The sequence below is a fragment of the Piliocolobus tephrosceles genome, chromosome 12 (assembly GCF_002776525.5).
Source record: "Piliocolobus tephrosceles isolate RC106 chromosome 12, ASM277652v3, whole genome shotgun sequence".
Lineage (NCBI taxonomy): Eukaryota > Metazoa > Chordata > Mammalia > Primates > Cercopithecidae > Piliocolobus > Piliocolobus tephrosceles.
In genome coordinates, this window is record NC_045445.1 from 74704366 (window position 1) to 74721670 (window position 17305).

At 36.5% G+C, this 17305-nt stretch overlaps 1 protein-coding gene across 2 annotated transcripts; it reads right to left on the reverse strand.

The window, feature by feature from the left end:
* Positions 1 to 13944: 13944 nt before the first annotated feature.
* LOC111536478 (glutathione S-transferase omega-1-like) lies at positions 13945 to 14691 on the reverse strand. 2 transcript variants are annotated; one of them, XM_023202848.1, is made up of 2 exons: positions 14364 to 14660; positions 14004 to 14264 (listed from the first exon to the last, which is right to left on the reverse strand). In XM_023202848.1, the coding sequence occupies exons 1-2, from the start codon at positions 14643 to 14645 to the stop codon at positions 14004 to 14006; spliced, it is 543 nt and encodes a 180-aa protein (XP_023058616.1). In that variant the 5' UTR covers positions 14646 to 14660. The 2 variants fall into 2 exon arrangements, with proteins under 2 accessions (XP_023058615.1, XP_023058616.1); XM_023202847.1 differs by having other exon boundaries at positions 13945 to 14691.
* Between the last annotated feature and the right edge of the window lie 2614 nt (positions 14692 to 17305).

A 17305-nucleotide genomic window follows, 5' to 3' on the forward strand; every position in this document is an offset into this window, starting at 1 on the left:
TTAATGACTGCCCCACTGGGTTTTCAAATTGCATTGGGCCTGTGCTGTGGCCCCTTAGTTTTGACCAATTTCTCCCATTTGGAATGGAAACATTTACCCAATGTATGTACCTCCATTGTATCTTGTAAGTAATCAGCTTGCTTTTGATTTTACAGGCTTATAGGCAGATGGGACTTTATGATCTCAGATGAGTCTTTGGACTGTGGACTTTGAGTTGATACTGAAATGAGTTAAGACTTTGGGGGACTTTTGAGAAGGCATGATTGATTTAGAAATGTGAGGATATGAGATTTGTAAGGGGCCAGGGTTGGAATGACATGGTTTGTCTCTGTGTCCCCACCCAAATCTCATCTCAAATTGTAATCCCCACTTGTTGAGGAAGGGGCATATAATCTCCATATATTGAGAGAGGGAGGTGATTGGATCATAGGGGCCATTTCCCCCATGCTGTTATTGCGATAGTGAGTTAGGTTTCACGAGATCTGATGGTTTTATAAGAGGATCTTCCCCATTCACTTTCTCTTCTCTCTCCCCTGACACCTTGTGCCTGCTTCTGCTTCCACTTCCCTTTCTGCTGTGATGGTAAATTTCCAGAGGCCTCTCCAGCCATGTGGAACTGTAAATCAGTTAAACCTCTTTCCTTTGTAAATTACCCAGCCTCAAGGAAGTTTTTAATACCAGTGTGAAAACAGACTAATACAGATGTTTTATGAGTAGCACATGTACACGGTGTTTCCAACTCCCATAGTTTACTGTGATCTCAGAGGGCTCTCCTTGGATGTCTCTTTCCCCAGTTATTTCTATTAAGCCACTGGATGTTCTGGATGTTCTGTTGTTTTGCTTATATCAGAGTTACCAGTTGCCTCTTAATTTGTGCTCACCAAATCTCATTTTTGGCAAAGCCATTAGGCCTGGAGTTCTTCACTCTCTGTTCCAAAAATGTGAGTTTCCTTAGACAGAGATGTTTTAATGACCTGCCTCTTTCAATGGGCAGATCTTCTGTGTCATTTCACAGGAGCTGAGGGTGGAGACAACAGTCTGTTTCTTATGAAGTGACACTACTGCTCTACTAGTAGGTGCTGGGGGTGGCGAAATATGGTAGCTCCGGGTTTTCTCAGTTTACCTCTTCCAGTATGGAACATCTGTCCCAAGAGAAAACTGAGGTAAGGCTAATCAGGCTCCAGTATCATCTGTCACTGCCAGGGCAAAGTCCTAGCTCTATGAGTGTGAGTTGGGTGAAAGGAAAAACTCACAGTCCTCTCAGCCACATGTGCTGGTAATAACTCTTAACACACTTGCCCAAGTAGAGAACCTAGAGTAAATCTTCCATAACATGAAGCTGAGGGAGGCAGGGAATGGGAGCAGTGCATACCTCAAATTCCACTGACCCTTATTGAGAAGAATCAGTAGACTCTTTGTGATAATTGTGTCACTGATTTCTGTGTGAAACTGAGATCCATTTTCAGAGGATTTAAATGGTTGTTTTCTATAATTTTCATCAGCTACATTATTGTTACTCTTGGAAAGAGGGTCTGCTGAGCTCCTCACACTGTTTGCCTATTTTTATAAATAAAGTTTTATTGTAATACAGCTATACTCATACATGTACGTATTGTCTATAGTGTTATTTGTGCTCAATGACAGACTCAAGTAACTGCAACAGTGATCATAAGGCCTTCAAAACTTAAAATATTTACTCCTTGGCCTTTCACACACAGTTTGTCTGCTCCTGCCTTAAATAGACATTCCTTTGTTTTAATAAGTCTTCTTGAACACTTATTTCATGTCATTTTAATAATTTTGAGACAAAAATAATATAAATATTGTTTAAAGATGCAAAAACATCTCAGAGGGCTATGCGGTTATAGTAGGGTTGACCAGTGATCCAAACCATGTTGTAAGTTAGGATGATCAGCTGCTCTGAGAGAATATAAATTCCATTTGGGGGCTGATAGCTATTATCTGGGAAGTAAATACAGATTCTTGAGGTTTTTAGAGGAAGTCAGGCCTGAGTAGATGACTGATGAAGGAAATCGTGACTAGGGACATGGCAAAATGAAGATATAGAGTGTCTAGAATTGATGGAAGAGAGGGTTCACTGGAGAGCTAAAGGACATTGAGAGATACCTGTACCCAGGATCCCTTGATAAACTTTAAATCATTCTTTCTTGCAGACCTCCATATTGTCAACATTGTGCTTCCTGCCTTGAAGCAATTTACGAGAAAAATAAATGCTTTTAAGGATCTGACTGGTAAAATAGCAAACACTGCAGAAGCAGATGTTTATTAGATTTTGAGAAGGTATTCCCCACCCAAGACCCTAGTCCTCTCTGCCTTGAAGCTCCTGACCCACAGTGGTGTATGTTTCCCATGCTCAGGTCACTGTTCCCAGAATGAATACAGTTTTCGCAAATTTTGACCCAAAGCTGTGAAATAACAATCACATTTTATAATTCTTCTGTTATTCCACAGCTATGCCCTGCTGTTTCCCTTGTTATCCAAAGCCCTCTTATCCTCCTCTTACATAGTTGTACTGTGACCATAGTTAAATCTCCTGTGCACACAGGCATACCTATATCATTCACTTTTCAGGCTTTCTGGGAAACTGGAGAAGCATATTTTTTAGATTGCCTATAAACCTGAAATTACAGTAGCATCTTTCACTGCTCTTTCCCTTTAACTGTACAGTGCCTCTACTCGGACTGCTATTTTCTTGCTACAAAGATACAACTGTCTTTAAACAGGGTGAAATAGAAATAACTACAGAAAAGGAGTGCTAAGCTGGGACAACAGCTCTCTCACTAACTCATTGTGAAACCTATTTACCCCTCCCTTCATTCATTTAGGCCTGTTTCTTCCTCTATAAAAAGAAGGTATTAGATTAGATGACCTCTCAGGTCACTTCCAACTCCACAAATTTCTGAAGTCTAAGACTAAATCTTTGGAAATTTTTTTTTTTGTTGTTGTTTGTTTGTTTTTTCATCTGCTCCTCTGGGTTGGTTTTGTTTAGAAGAGCGTTCCACCTGGGAAAAAACTTTGGAGTGGCATAAAGAGCCTAAAGCATACATTTCCCATGCTCCACTCCCATCACCCACATTGGGCCACAAACTCAGCAAATTTGGCCTCAGTGCTGCAAAATTCCAGCACTGATGCATCACTCTGCATTTCTCCCACAGCTGTGAACTTCTCCCTTTCTTTACTTTTGCAAGTCTTCATAGGCCCTCCCATTCCACTTGAGGATTTACATTCTGGGACATAAAACCTAATATATACCTTCAGATCAACACCTTCCTCCTTAAACTGTGCAGTCACAAGTCCTTTAAAGCAAAGCATGTACTTTGGGGTCTTGTCTCTCCAGCTCCTGTAGAAATGTTAGGTACAATTAGTTCTAATGCAATCTCCTTTAAGATAGTGTGTAAAAGGCTAAGCCTAATAGTTAACGGTCTCATAGATGCCACTTATTTAATTTATTAAGTTGAATAAATATATGAGAGTCTCTGGATATTGTTTGTTCATCTGTCAAATAGAGATAAGACCTGCTTCACTCACCCCATAGAATTATTGTGGGTGCTCACCTTAGTGAATGATGCAAATGCAATTTGCAAAGTATTCATACTGTACCCTGCATATAGTAAATGTGTTCAATATGTTTACCAATAGTGATAAAATAGGCTGTTGTTGTTGTTTAAAATATTTTAAAGGGACTGTGTTAACGCCTGTTCGCTGTGCTATCCCACATACAAATTGGAAAGAAAAAAGGAGGAATTCTTTTCAGCTGGGGAAGCCAGTCCATTTATCAATACAACCAAAGGTCTTATCTTGGGATTGAAACATATCCTCATATTGAAAGATAAGAGGAAAACCTTGACCCTCAGAAACATAGATTTTGAATTTTCAATCTCTCTAGTACAGAGCATTTTCACAACTACCAAGCTTTGTGGCCGAGTTTATCAAAAAGGCCCCACAACAAGTATCTCTTCAATGTGCATTAACTATTTGAAATATCCCTGGGTAAGACTTTCTCTCTCTCTCTCTCTCTCTCTCTCTCTCTCTCTGTGTGTGTGTGTGTGTGTATGTGTGTATGCATGAATGCACATACAAACATGCACACATCTGTGCTTTTCGTTAAAGCCTTGATCCCAAGTCAAATAAAACAGAAGACCTTACACATAATACATATTAACAGAGATTTCTTGAGTATTTTGAAGGTGCAGTTCTTTTCAGGGGGCAAGCTGTTTTCATTCATTAGAATCTTAGGAAAGAGATGTAGCTGAGGTCAGGGCAGGAGTGGCATAATAGTTTAATTGGGAGAGGGGAAAAACGGATAATAATATAAAATATTGGGATATTTTTGCTTGGTTTTCTCTTGGACTATATCAGAGCAGAGACACAGCTATATCTCTCTGAAATCAGGCTTCTAGTTACTGAGAAAACACCTTACCCAAAATGCCAGACTTTGTGCACCCTGGAGAAAATAGAACTGATATACAACCTTATGTTCTGGTTTGTTGTCTTTTGTTTATTGGGGACTACGATGGAAGAGTGGAGTTCAGAGAAAAGACCTTGTATTTATTTTGCTAAACTTTCCATCCAGTCTTATGATGGCTCACTTGAGGGAAACGGAATTTCTATCACGGTAACTGCAACCATTAGGATAATATTTCTTGGATTTCTAAAACCAAATTAATTGACGGAAAGTGCATTATAATGGAATTTACTTGGTTTCCCTTTATTATGCAGACATAAAATTTCTGTTTGAGATACTGCACTTAAAATGTCAAAAGTTTAAAACTTATGTTTAAGGCACTTACTGGATTTCATACTCTGGCCTGACCTATCATGTTCTCTCTTAAAGAGCTCAGTTAGTTAATTGTTCAGAGTTCTCTAATTGCAGACTTGAATCTCTGCGAAATAGAATTTAAAACACTGCAACTTCTTAAATGGTCATCAAGTCTCTCTGAGCACTCAGTCTATTGCTAATTTTAAAATTAAAGACATGATTGTTTCTGCATTCAAATCTGTCTTCTAGGGTTGAAGATTGCTTAGTGGAGTGCTCTGCCTGCAATTGAGGAAGAGAGTGATATAAATATAGGTGGTATTTCAAGGAGCTCCACATCTAGGATTAAAGTATATTAAATTAAATTCATTGCTTTGAAGAAAATGGTCAATTTTTTTCAGTTTTGTGTGTGTTCATGACTATATTTCAACATAAGTTGAGTTTAGTTTAACACAGTTTTTGGCTTAAAAGATAACATTTAAAATTATTTATTTATTTAGGTTATTTCTTTAGATTCACAGGGTGCATACAAGGTAAAGCAAGAGCTGAGGGTAGAAAACAGTTCCAGAGAGGGTATGCTCAACACAGTGGCCAATTAGTTCTAATAGGAATACAAAAATAGTCTGTAAAATGGAGAAAGATATGCCCTTTCTGCCCATCCAAATAATAACAGTCCTTTATCCTTCAAAATCCCTTTTAAATTTTCACTTAGACCAACAAATATCAATCCCCTGGGTCTTGGGACTATCTATCCTCATTTAGAGTGTGTGTAGTAAGCTTCCAAAGAAGCCACAGTCCTGCCTAAAGTCATTTAGAGCATTTTGATAAATTAAATGGATGAGTAAGCAATGCAGCCTTAGAAATGGGTAAAAAACAAGGAGAAATCCTTTGTCAGGTGACAGGCCCCAAAGAGCATGAAATTTGTTTATCCCAAGGGTCTGCATGTTTTAAGCTTTGATGTACATAGCGGGGATTTGGTTTGCTCTCACTGTTCACTTTACCCACTCTATCAAAAGTAGTGTCAAAGTCTCACTTTGAATAGGGCAGTTTGTCCTATTAAGATAGTCTTGAGTGATCTGGATTATGCCTTTGTATGGTGTGGCTCACTGGTAAATTAATTACTCAGGACATTCCAAAACTAAAACTTTTCTCTGTGGACAGCTAAATACTAATGAGCTTTAAGTGGCTGATTTCACATACTTGCTTTGATTGTACTAGTTATTTTTGTGGGGGATTTTTGCTTTAAACCTAGGGTAGGGGATTTTTGCTTTAAACCTAGGGAAGTGATGTTATATCCTGTTTTTGCAGCGGTTTGTTAATAGTAACCAAAGTTAACTGTTCAGCTGAGTAATTATTTTGTAATGCGAAACAAGTAAAATAATTGATTCAAAACTTCTTCCATATGTTGTCACTAACTTAATTATGAGGACTGAATAACACAGGCCATCCTGAAGACAAGAGCCTTGGAATGTTGCAAAAGTAAACATTTCTGTGCTTGCCACTAGTCAGGAAGTGGCTATCTAACAATTGGACTAACAAAAGTAGAATGGAAATAATTATTTAATGATCAGACTGATCTTAGTGCCAGAAGGAAATCTCTGCCTGAAAACATATATGGGGCTATTCTAAATATCTCAGAGTATTATTAGATTAATCAATTATGTTTTTATCAATAACTGAAATTTATATTAATACCAGCAATAGCTCCACTTTTTGACCATTTACTTTCTACGTGTTGGTCACTATGCTTGATACTTCATATGCATGTCATTCAAGGTGGATATTATGTTATCATTCTCTTTTTTAAAACAAGAAAACAGACTCAGCAATGTTACGTTATTTGCCTAAGGTCACAAAGGCAATACAGATAGCAACAGCTCCCTCGCCCTTAAAAATTATGCTATACTCACAACCCTGTATCAAGCTCCAGGTAAAATTAACAGAAGCACAAAACAAGAGTCCTCCTATCTAGTAGTATTCAAGCTAGTGAGACATGACTCCCAGTCAGAAACATATCAGAGAGAATATAATAAGTACTCAATTGCGGGGCTCTATCATTAAGCATCTAGCATCTGGGCATTCAAATAATCAAACTCAGACCAAGACACATCTCAAAATCATGTGAATGGAATTTGAGCTGCTTTAACTGCACTGAAAAGATGCCTAGAAGTAGCAGAGGCAAGGAGGAAAGCCACTAACATTTATTGCCCACCTATTACTGCACAGGTACACAATTTCTTTTGAAACTAAAATGATTTTTTTGAGGAAATATTTCACAATGGAATACATTTAAATTTAGATTAGTTAATTGTCCAAGAAATCCTAGCATAAAGTAGTGAAGCTAAAATTTGGGCCCACACGTGTCTGGTTCCAGAACCCAGGCAAGTAATATTTTATAGAGAAAGAGGATAGACATGGAGCCCCACTCTTGCCATAAGTAGAAGTAGAATAATGATAATACCAAACACCTTATAGTTTTTAAAAAATTGAAACCCAGAATCGGAATATTATTGCCTATTCAACATTTTTTTAATGGTTACACACTATTATGAATACATTTAATACCACTAAATTATACACTTAAAAATGTGTAAGATGGTAAATTTTGTTAGGTGTATTTTACCATACAAAAAATAATAAACTAGAAGAAAACACAAATAACAAACACATTTTGTTAATGAAGTGGTGGTGTTACTGGAAACTCAGAAACATTTACATCTGAAAAATCACAGTGTGCACATCTCAAGTTTTTCATATTCTCGCAAAAGGTTTTCCCAAAGAGACATATATAGTGAATATATATTTGCTAGGTAAAGGGAGTATTTGAAATAATAGCCCAGCATTCAACTCAAATATTTGGAAAATAGCAATCAAATCATAACAATAAACAGCAAAAGAGCAAAAACTAAAACTATAGTTAAAATAAAACGAAAAAGAAAACATAAAGACTGAATATTTTTAAATATTAATAAGCTGAAATTCATGAAATTCAGAAAAGCTGGAAATAACAAATAACAGAATCAAAATGGGTTATTAATGATGAGCTAGAGACTGGATATAATATTTAATCATATGACTAACTGTAAGCTCAAAATACAACAAAACTTAGATCCAGAGGATGGATTCCGGTATGTAGAGGGAATAGACTCGATAAGGAATTGTAGATATTTTTTGGAACACTTCATAGTTTATTTAGCTTGACTTTTTTCTATCATGTCCCTCCAAAGCGTGTGTAGTGGACGCTTTTTTTTTTTCTTTTTAATTTTACTTTATGTTCTGGGATACATGTGCAGAATGTGCAGGTTTGTTACACATGTATACATGTGCCACAGTGGTTTGCTGCACCTATTAACCCATTGTTTAGGTTTTAAGCCCCGCATGCATTAGGTATTTGTCCTACTGCTCTCCTTCCACTTACCCCCGACCCCATGACAGGCCCTGGTAAGTGATATTCCCCTCCCTGTGTCTATGTGTTCTCATTGTTCAACTCCCACTTAGGAGGAAGAACATTCTGTGTTTGGTTTTGTTCCTGTGTTAGTTTGTTGAGAATGATGGTTTCCAGCTTCATCCATGTCCCTGAAAGGACATGAACTCATTATTTTTTATGGCTGCATATTATTCCCTGGTGTATATATGCCACATTTTCTTTATCCCATCTATCATTGATGGGCATTTGGGTTGGTTCCAAGTCTTTGCTATTGCAAATAGTGCAGCAATAAACGTATGAGTGCATGTATCGAATGATTTATAATCCTTTGGGTATATACCTAGTAATGGGATTGCTGTTTCAAATGGTATTTCTGGTTTTAGATCCTTGAAGAATCGCCACACCATCTTCCACAATAGTTAAACTGATTTATACTCTTACCAACAGTGTAAAAGCATTCCTATTTCTCCACAGCCTTGCCCGCTTAACCATTTTTCTACCCTTCATTCAAAAGTGTTACATGAAGTAAATTAAATGATGTATGAAAAGAGTCTGGAATATATTAGACACTTCATAAATGAAACCTCTTGTCCTTTTATGAATGCAGTGTGTTGATAAGAAAATTACAATGATGCATTGATTTTGAAGCATTTGGATCTGGATACCTTTTAAAACATTGAAGATGAAAAAGCTCAAATAAATCTTAGGAGTATTCTTGGTTACATATGTTCAGAGATACAAACACCTTTTTTCCAGATAAAATTCCTAACAGAAAAATGAACCAATCAAGTCATAATTTAACAAAAATAAGCTCCTTTGCAAACTGGTACTATCAGTATTGCTTATTTTCATTACATCTCATTAGTTATTTATAATAGTACTTGCTGTCTTATAACCTGAGTGCTTTACAATAGACAACATACTGAGTCTGACACTTAAACCGTAGGTAGGATGGGACTTGCATAATTCTGTTCATGATTTCTTGGTAACAGTGAGAGACAGTACTCCCCACCCCCAACTGCAGTGTACTTTGGTCCCAGAGAACAAAAGGAATTATCTACAGATCCTCTCAACTGGCACTGTTTAATAAGACATAGAGATGCTACACTGGTGCTAGATGTAGGTTATAGAAGAAATTATATAAGTATTATCAAAAATGTAAAATAGGTGTGACACAACCTCAGAAAAAAGTAAATTGAATCATGAATTCAGGGAAGTATATCCTTCTCAATTTTCTTTCATATTTTTCTGATTATGTCAAAGGTAAGTCTCTCCTATACTATTGAAACCAAGCTAGTATTATTTTAAAATTCAGTGTTACAAGATTAAAATGCTATTTATAATCCCCAGGGTAAGTACTACAAAAATCAGAATAAAACAAAACAAACAAACAAACAAACAAAAATGCAAGGCAAAAATAAGAAGGCAGTCAAATAGTCCACAAAAAAGACACAGAAATACAATTTTTAGAGAAAAAAATATGATTTTAAGGGAATACTATACTATGAGCACTTGTACACCAATGAATTTGATAATGCAGATAAAACAAATGTTTAGAAACATACAAACTATCAAAACTAACTCAGGAAGAAATAGAACATAATAGGCCTATAATAAGTAAAGAAATAAAATCATTAATCAAAAATTCTGGAAAGGAAAAGAAAGGAAAGGAAAGGAAAGGAAAGGAAAGGAAAGGAAAGGAAAGGAAAGGAGAAGGGAAGGGGAAGGGAAGGAGAAGGGAAGGAGAAGGGAAGGGAAGGAGAAGGGAAGGGAAGGAGAAGGGAAGGGAAGGAGAAGGGAAGGAGAAGGCAGGGAGAAGGAAAGGAGAAGGAAGGGAAAAAAGAAACAAGACCAGATACCTTTACTTGTGAATTCTAACAAGTTTTTAATGAACACCAATACTTCTCAAACCCTTCCAATAAACAAAAGTGCAAAAAACACTTCCTAACTCATTCTATGAGGTCATCATTATGTGGATAAAAAAAACAAAAACAACAAAAAAACAGTTACAGAAATCACAGGAAAATTATAGACAAATATCCTTTGGTTCCTTTGCAATAAATGCAAAAATCTTCAACCAAATTCTAATGAATTGAATCTGCTAACATTTTCAAATAATTATACAGCCTGACCAGTCAAATTTATTCCAGGAATGCAAGATTTGTTCAACATTTGAAAATCAATTGATGTGATACACCACATTAACAGAATGAAGAGGAAAACAAAACATGATCATAACAGAGTGAGAAAAAGCATTGGGAAAACCCAACACTCTTTCATGATAAAAACACTCAACAATTAGCACTAGACTGGTAGTTCCTCAACATGAAAAAGGGTATACATATATATGTGTGTATACACACACACACAAAACAGGCCAGGTGCAGTGGCTCATGTCTGCAATCCCAGCACTTTGGGAGGCCGAGGTGGGTAGATCATGAGGTCAGGAGATTGAGACCAACCTGGCTAACACAGTGAAACTCCATCTCTAGTAAAAATACAAAAAAGATTAGCTGGGCATGGTGGCGGGTGCCTGTAGTCCCAGCTACTCGGGAGGCTGAGGCAGGAGAATGGTGTGAACCCAGGGAGGCAGAGCTTGCAGTGAACCTAGATTGCGCCACTGCACTCTAGCCTGGGCGACAGAGCGAGATTCTGAAAAAAAAAAAAAAAAAAAGAACATTATATTAATAGTTAAAAAGATCAGAAACAAGGCAAGTATGCCTGCTTTCACCATTTCTGTTTGGCATTGTATTTGAGGTTCTAGTGAGAGAAATTAGGAAAGAAAATAAATAAAATACATCCATATTAGCAAGGATTAAGTAAAATTATATTTATTCTTACATATAAAGAACATTTTATATGTATTGATCTTACATATAAAAAACCTTGAAGAATCCACAAGGAAACTGACTAGAGCTAACAAACAAGCTATATTTTAGGGTACAAGATCAACATGACAAAATCAGTTGCAATTCTACACAACAGCAATGAACAATCTAAAAATGAAATAAAAAATAATACCACTTACACTTTCGTTAAAAAAATACCTAGTAATAAACTCAATCAATGATCTGCAAGGCTTGTACACTGAAAACTAGAAAACATTGCTAGAATAAATTAAAGAAGACCTAAAATAACAAGTGTTGAGTAGGATTTGGAGAAATTAAAACCCTCGTAGATTGCTGTTAGGGATGTAAAATTGTGCAGCTACTTTGGAAAAGGCATCCCATGTTCACGAATTGTAAGAATTAATATGAGTAAGGTGATAATACTCTCCAAACCAACCTACTGATTAATTGCGGTCCTAATCAAAATCCTAAATATTTTTCACAGAAATAGAAAATGTGATTCTAAAATTCATATGGAATTGCATAGATCCACAAATAGCCAACACAATCTGAAGGAAGAACAACAAATTTGGAGAGTTTATAGTTCAAACTGACTACAACTCTATAGTAATCAAAACAGTGTGATAGTGGCACACAAAATATACAAAATATATACAAAATTTACAATACACAAAATTTAGCTTGATATACAAAATTTAGCTTGAAATTGATTAAAGACTTAAATATAAGAATTAAGTTCTACTAGAAGAAAACATAAGATAAACTCCCATGAATTTGGATTTAGCAATGGATTCTTTATATGATGCCTAAAACACACAAAATGAAATTAAAATAGATAAATTGGACAATCAAAATTAAAAACTTTTGTGAATCAAATAGCACTATCAAGAAAGTGAAAAACATCTACAGAATGGGATAAAGAGGTTGTAGATTATATCTGATAAGAGATTTTATCTAGTATATATAAAGCACTTTTACAATTCAATAATAAAGAAACAACCCAGTCAAAAAATGGTCGAAACATCTGAATAGACACTTCACAAAAGAAGACATAAATGATCACTAAGCACATGAAATATTGTTCAAAGTCATTAGCCATCAAAGAAATGCAAACTAAAACCACAATGAGAAATCACTTTACACCCACTGGGATGACTATATTTTTTTAGAAAGGAAAATAGCAAGTGTTGTGCAGAATGTGGAGAACTTGAGACCCTCATAGATTGCTGGTAGGAATGTAAAATGGTGCAACCACTTTGAAAAATAATCTTGCTGTTCCTCAAAAGTTTAATATAGAATTCTATATGACCCAGTGATTATAATTTTAGATACATATCCCAAAAATGGGAAACAGGTGTTCTCAAACAACATTAATGTCCATAACTGCACATGCACAATCCAAATGTCTGTCAACTGATGAATAGGTAAACTAATTGTGGTATATCTGTACAATAAAATATCATTTGAACATAAAATGTAATTAAGGGATGATAAATGCTACAACATAGATGGATATCAAAAACATTATGCTGAATAAATGCATCCAGACACCAAAGGTCACATATTGTTTAATTCCATTTATATAAAATATCCAGAATAGGTAAATCCATAGAGACAGAAAGCAAATTGGTGGTTGCTAGGATTGTGGAGAGGAAGGAATGCAGAGTGATTGCTTAATGATTGGGTTTTCATTTGCGGTAATGAAAATGTTTTGGAACTTGATAGAGGTGATGGGTGTGCGACATTATAAATACACTAAATGCCACTGAATTGTACATATTAAAATGATTAGTTTTATATTATTTAATATTTAAATCAATTAAAGATAAATGCATCCTCAGTCTATACCCAAGGCAATTTACATCAAATACCTGGGTGGAGAATTTTAAGCCTCATTTTTTTTTTTTTTTTAATCTTTTCACCATGCAATTCTAAATGCACAGCCAGAGTTAAGAACCACTTTGACTAACAGAGGTAAGAAAAATGAATTTTTAGATGACACTCATAGGTGATGTAATGCTGACCTACAATTAATTGTAAATCACCCCCATTCAGGAATTTCTTTCATATGGGCAGGTGTTATATCAAAACTAACATTAGTACAGGGGGATTTAAAAACAAAATAACATGTTAAACTTGTGCTCCATGGCACTGTGGAATTCATATTGTAATTCAAACACTATGAACATAAAGCCTCCTTCTGTGCTAGTCAACAATTGAACTTTTCTGGCAAACATAGAGGGAGTTGTAGCATGCATTTTACATGAAAGTTGGTCATAGAATGTGTATCAGTCAGAGTTCTCCAGAGGAGCAGAACCAATAGTGATGCACGGCAGGGTAGCCTCAAAATAGGGCTGAGCCCTCAAGGATTCTTGGTTTTGCTCAGGAAAGAATTCAGGGACAAGAGAGAGGTAGAAGAAAACAACTTTACTGAAGCAGCAGTGTTACAGCTCCTGGTGGTGGTACAGTTCCAGCAGTGTTACTGCTCTGTGACTTCTGCAGAGCAGGGCTACCCCACAGGCAGTGTGTTTATAGTAACAGCTCAGGGAAGTTTTACGTTTATATTTATGCCCACTTTTAATTACATGTAGATTAAGGTATGATTAATGCAGAAATGTCTAGGGAAAAGGTAGTAACTTTTGGGTCATTGAGTCATTGAATGGAAAAGTATAGGGACTCCTGAGTGTTGCCATCACAGTAACGCCCAGGTGTTGTCATAGCAACGGTAAACTAACATGGCACACTGGTGGGCTTATCTTATGGAAAGTTGCTTCCACCTTGTTCCTGTTTTAGCTAGTCCTCAATTTGGTCTAGTGTCTGAGTCCTACCTCTGGACCAAAGTCCTGCCTCCTACCTCAATAGGAAGATTTACATAGGAAGACATTTATTTATTTATTTATTTAGTGAAGGAAAACATCAGACATAGCTTTATTGCTGACTCCTGCCCCCTTCAGAGCCCATAGTCACAGGCCTCAGGACAGTTCTGTAAGTAAAGCTCTAGGAAACCTTGCCAGTCCTTCTCACTAGTGAGCAGGGCTGAGAGTGCGAGATCTTCCTTCATGGCTGCCATCCACAGTTTAAGTTTTGGAGTGTGGTCTACACACTCATATAACTTCATTGCTTCCAGCCATTCAAACCAGGGCCAGATGAGGTAATCAATCATAGAAATAGAATTGCCACCAAAGAACATCGTCTTCTTATTAGTCAGAACCTCTTCTAGCTCGGTAAATTCTTTACGAAATTCTTCTTTTAGGCCAGCATAGTCTTCTTTATTTTGGCTTCTAATAAAGCTTCCTACTAAGGATGGCACCTTAGAAAACAACTCTAAGATCATCTTCTGGCAAGCTTTCTCATAGGGGTCATCCGGCAACAGCTTCTTCCCTGGGTATGCTTCATCCAGGTACTCACAGGTGATGGGAGACTCATAGATCAGCTGATCCTGACTGTTTTCCAGAACTGGCACCAGACCAAAGGGATTTTTCTTAAAGAACCACTCAGGCTTATTTTTCAGGTTGATACTGATGACTTCATGCCTGATTCCCTTGGCCTTCAGGACCAGATGCGTCCTCTCAGCAAACAGGCAGAACCTCATGCTGTAGACGCCGATGGAGCCCTCCGGGACGGGCCCCCGGGGGCGAGCTTCCCTTCCCCAGGCTCCTGGCTGACTCCCCGGACATCGTGACGCAGCGCAGGCTGAGCTCCTCTCGGAAGAAATTTATTATGAGGTAATGGCTCACACAATTATAGAGACTGAGAAGGCTCATAATCTCATAATCTGCCATCTACAAGCTGGAGACCCAAGAAAGCAAGTGGCATGATTCAGTCCAAGTCCTAAGCCCTGAGAACCAAGAGAGCTGATGGTTTAATTTTCAGTTCAAGAGCAGGAGAAGAATGTTACACTTCAAGCAGGCAGACAGGAAACAAAAGGAGTTAATTCCTCCTTCCTTCGTCTTTTATACTATTCAGATCATCAATGGATTGGATGCTCCCCACTAATATATATATTGGGGAGAGCAATCTACTTTGCTGAGTCCATTGGTTCAAATGCTAATACCACTCAGAAACACCCTCACAGACACACCTCAAAATAATGTTGAATCTGGGCAATGCTTGGCCCGGTCAAGTGGACACAGAGAATTAACCATTATAAAATGTAAAAGAAATGCTATAATCAGTATTGTCCAAGGGACCAATTTGTTATACACGTTGATATTTAAAAATCAGCATATCTTTTTTTTTTTCTTCTGAAGACAGATAGAGAAGGGTCCATACTTACCTCTTTTACTTCCTATGTACAACAAGCATCTATATTCATTCTTTATTTAAGGACAGCAATGCACCAGAGTAATACTCAGATAGGGCTCTCAATGTCTGCTTGTTTTAGGGCCACTGGAAGCCTCTTTAGCAGAGTAATTTTCATGGTACCACAGGATCTTTATAAAGTTAGCAAGCTTAATTTTATACTCTAGCTTTACCAATTATTTTCTGTGTGACAATAGGCATGTCACTTACTGTCCCTGAACTCCAGTTCTTTATCTTGAAATCTATTGTGAGTATAAAGCAAGATTAAACTTTAAATATAACTACCAGAGTGTTTTTCACCACATTAAGTAATAAATTAATTTAGATTAATAAATTGATTTATTTATTAATTTAGATTAATTTAGTTTAATTTAATTAATTTAGATTAATAAATTAATTTATTTCACCACATTAAGTAATAAATTAATTTATCTATTAATTAGATAAATTAATAGATAAATTAATTTGATTAATAACAGGACCTTAGGAACATGAGAGACAGTTTCCCAGCAACCCTCCCCATCCCAGCAACCCTGCTCTATGATCCATTCCTCAAATAGCAACCTCTCTATAACTCTGAGAGTGCTGACCTATATTAAAAATGGAAGTCCCTCAATTACAAGAACAGAGGAGAGTGTTGTGAAAGAAATACATTACCTACTAGGGTATTTTTGCTGACAAACCCTGCCTTTCCTTTTCGGAAAAGCGTTTCTTGTTTGGAAAGCCTCCAAAAAAAGGAATTGCTTCTGTTCTTTTTTAAGAAAAGTTTTTGTATACATTTATAGGGTACAAGTGTGATTTTGTTTCATAAATAGATGGCACAGTGGTGAAGTCTCGTCTTTTAGGGTATCCAACAGCCAGATAATGTACATTGAATCCATTAAGTAATTTCTCATCATCCATCTCTGTCCCACCCTTCTGAGTCTCCAATTTCTATTATTCCACACTCTATGTCCATGTGTACACATTGTGTAGCTTCCACTTATAAGTGAAAACATGTAGTATTTTTCTGTGTCTGAGTTGTTTCACTTAAGGTGATGGCCTCCATTTTCATCCATGTTGTTGCAGAAAAACGTGATATAATTCTTTTTTAAGGCTGAATACTATTGCTGTGTGTGTGTGTATATGTGTGTGTGTACCACATTTTATCCAATCATCTGTTGGTCCTATGTCTTTGCTATTGTTAATAGTGCTGTGATAAATATGAGTGCAGACATCATTTTAGCATTTCTTTTCTTTTTGTCGGATACTCAGTAGAGGGATTGCTGGATTAAATGGAATTTCTATTGTTAATTCTTTGAGAAAACTTGATACTGTTTTCATGAAGGTTGTACTAATTTACATTCCTACCAGCAGTGTATGAGAGTTCCCTTTTTCTCCACATCTTTGCCAATATTTGGTTTTCTTTTTGTCTTTTTAATGATAGCCCTTCTGACTCATGTAAGAGGATATCTCATTATGGTTTTAATTGGCATTTCTCTGATTATTAGTGATGTTGAGCACTTTTTCATATGCTTGTTGACCATTTGTATGTCGCTTTATCCTTAATAGAGGCAAATGTCATTTGCAGAAATCAGATCAAGCTGTAGCTGTTATGGGTCATAATATCCATGTTATCCATAGTGACAGTTGATTGTGATTCTTACTCTTGTTGGCTCCAGACCTCTCAAATATATATTTCCCTTCCCTTAAGTGTGTAAATATTAATGGTTACATTGTCCATCAGACAGATACTTTCATAAGAGACATTTTTAAGCATTTATTTTAAGTTCAGGGGTACATGTGCAGGTTTGTTAAATAAGTAAACTTGTGTCATGGGGTTTGTTGTACAGATTATTTTATCACCCAGGTATTAAGCCTAGTACTTATTAGTTATTTTTTTCCTGACAGGCCCTATTGTGTGTTGTTCCGCTCTATGTGTCCATGTCTTGTCATCATTTAGCTCTCACT

What these genes read in the sequence shown, in the direction of transcription:
- LOC111536478 (XM_023202847.1), bottom strand. Translation starts at nt 14,645, where the DNA reads ATGAGGTTCTGCCTGTTTGCTGAGAGGACGCATCTGGTCCTGAAGGCC.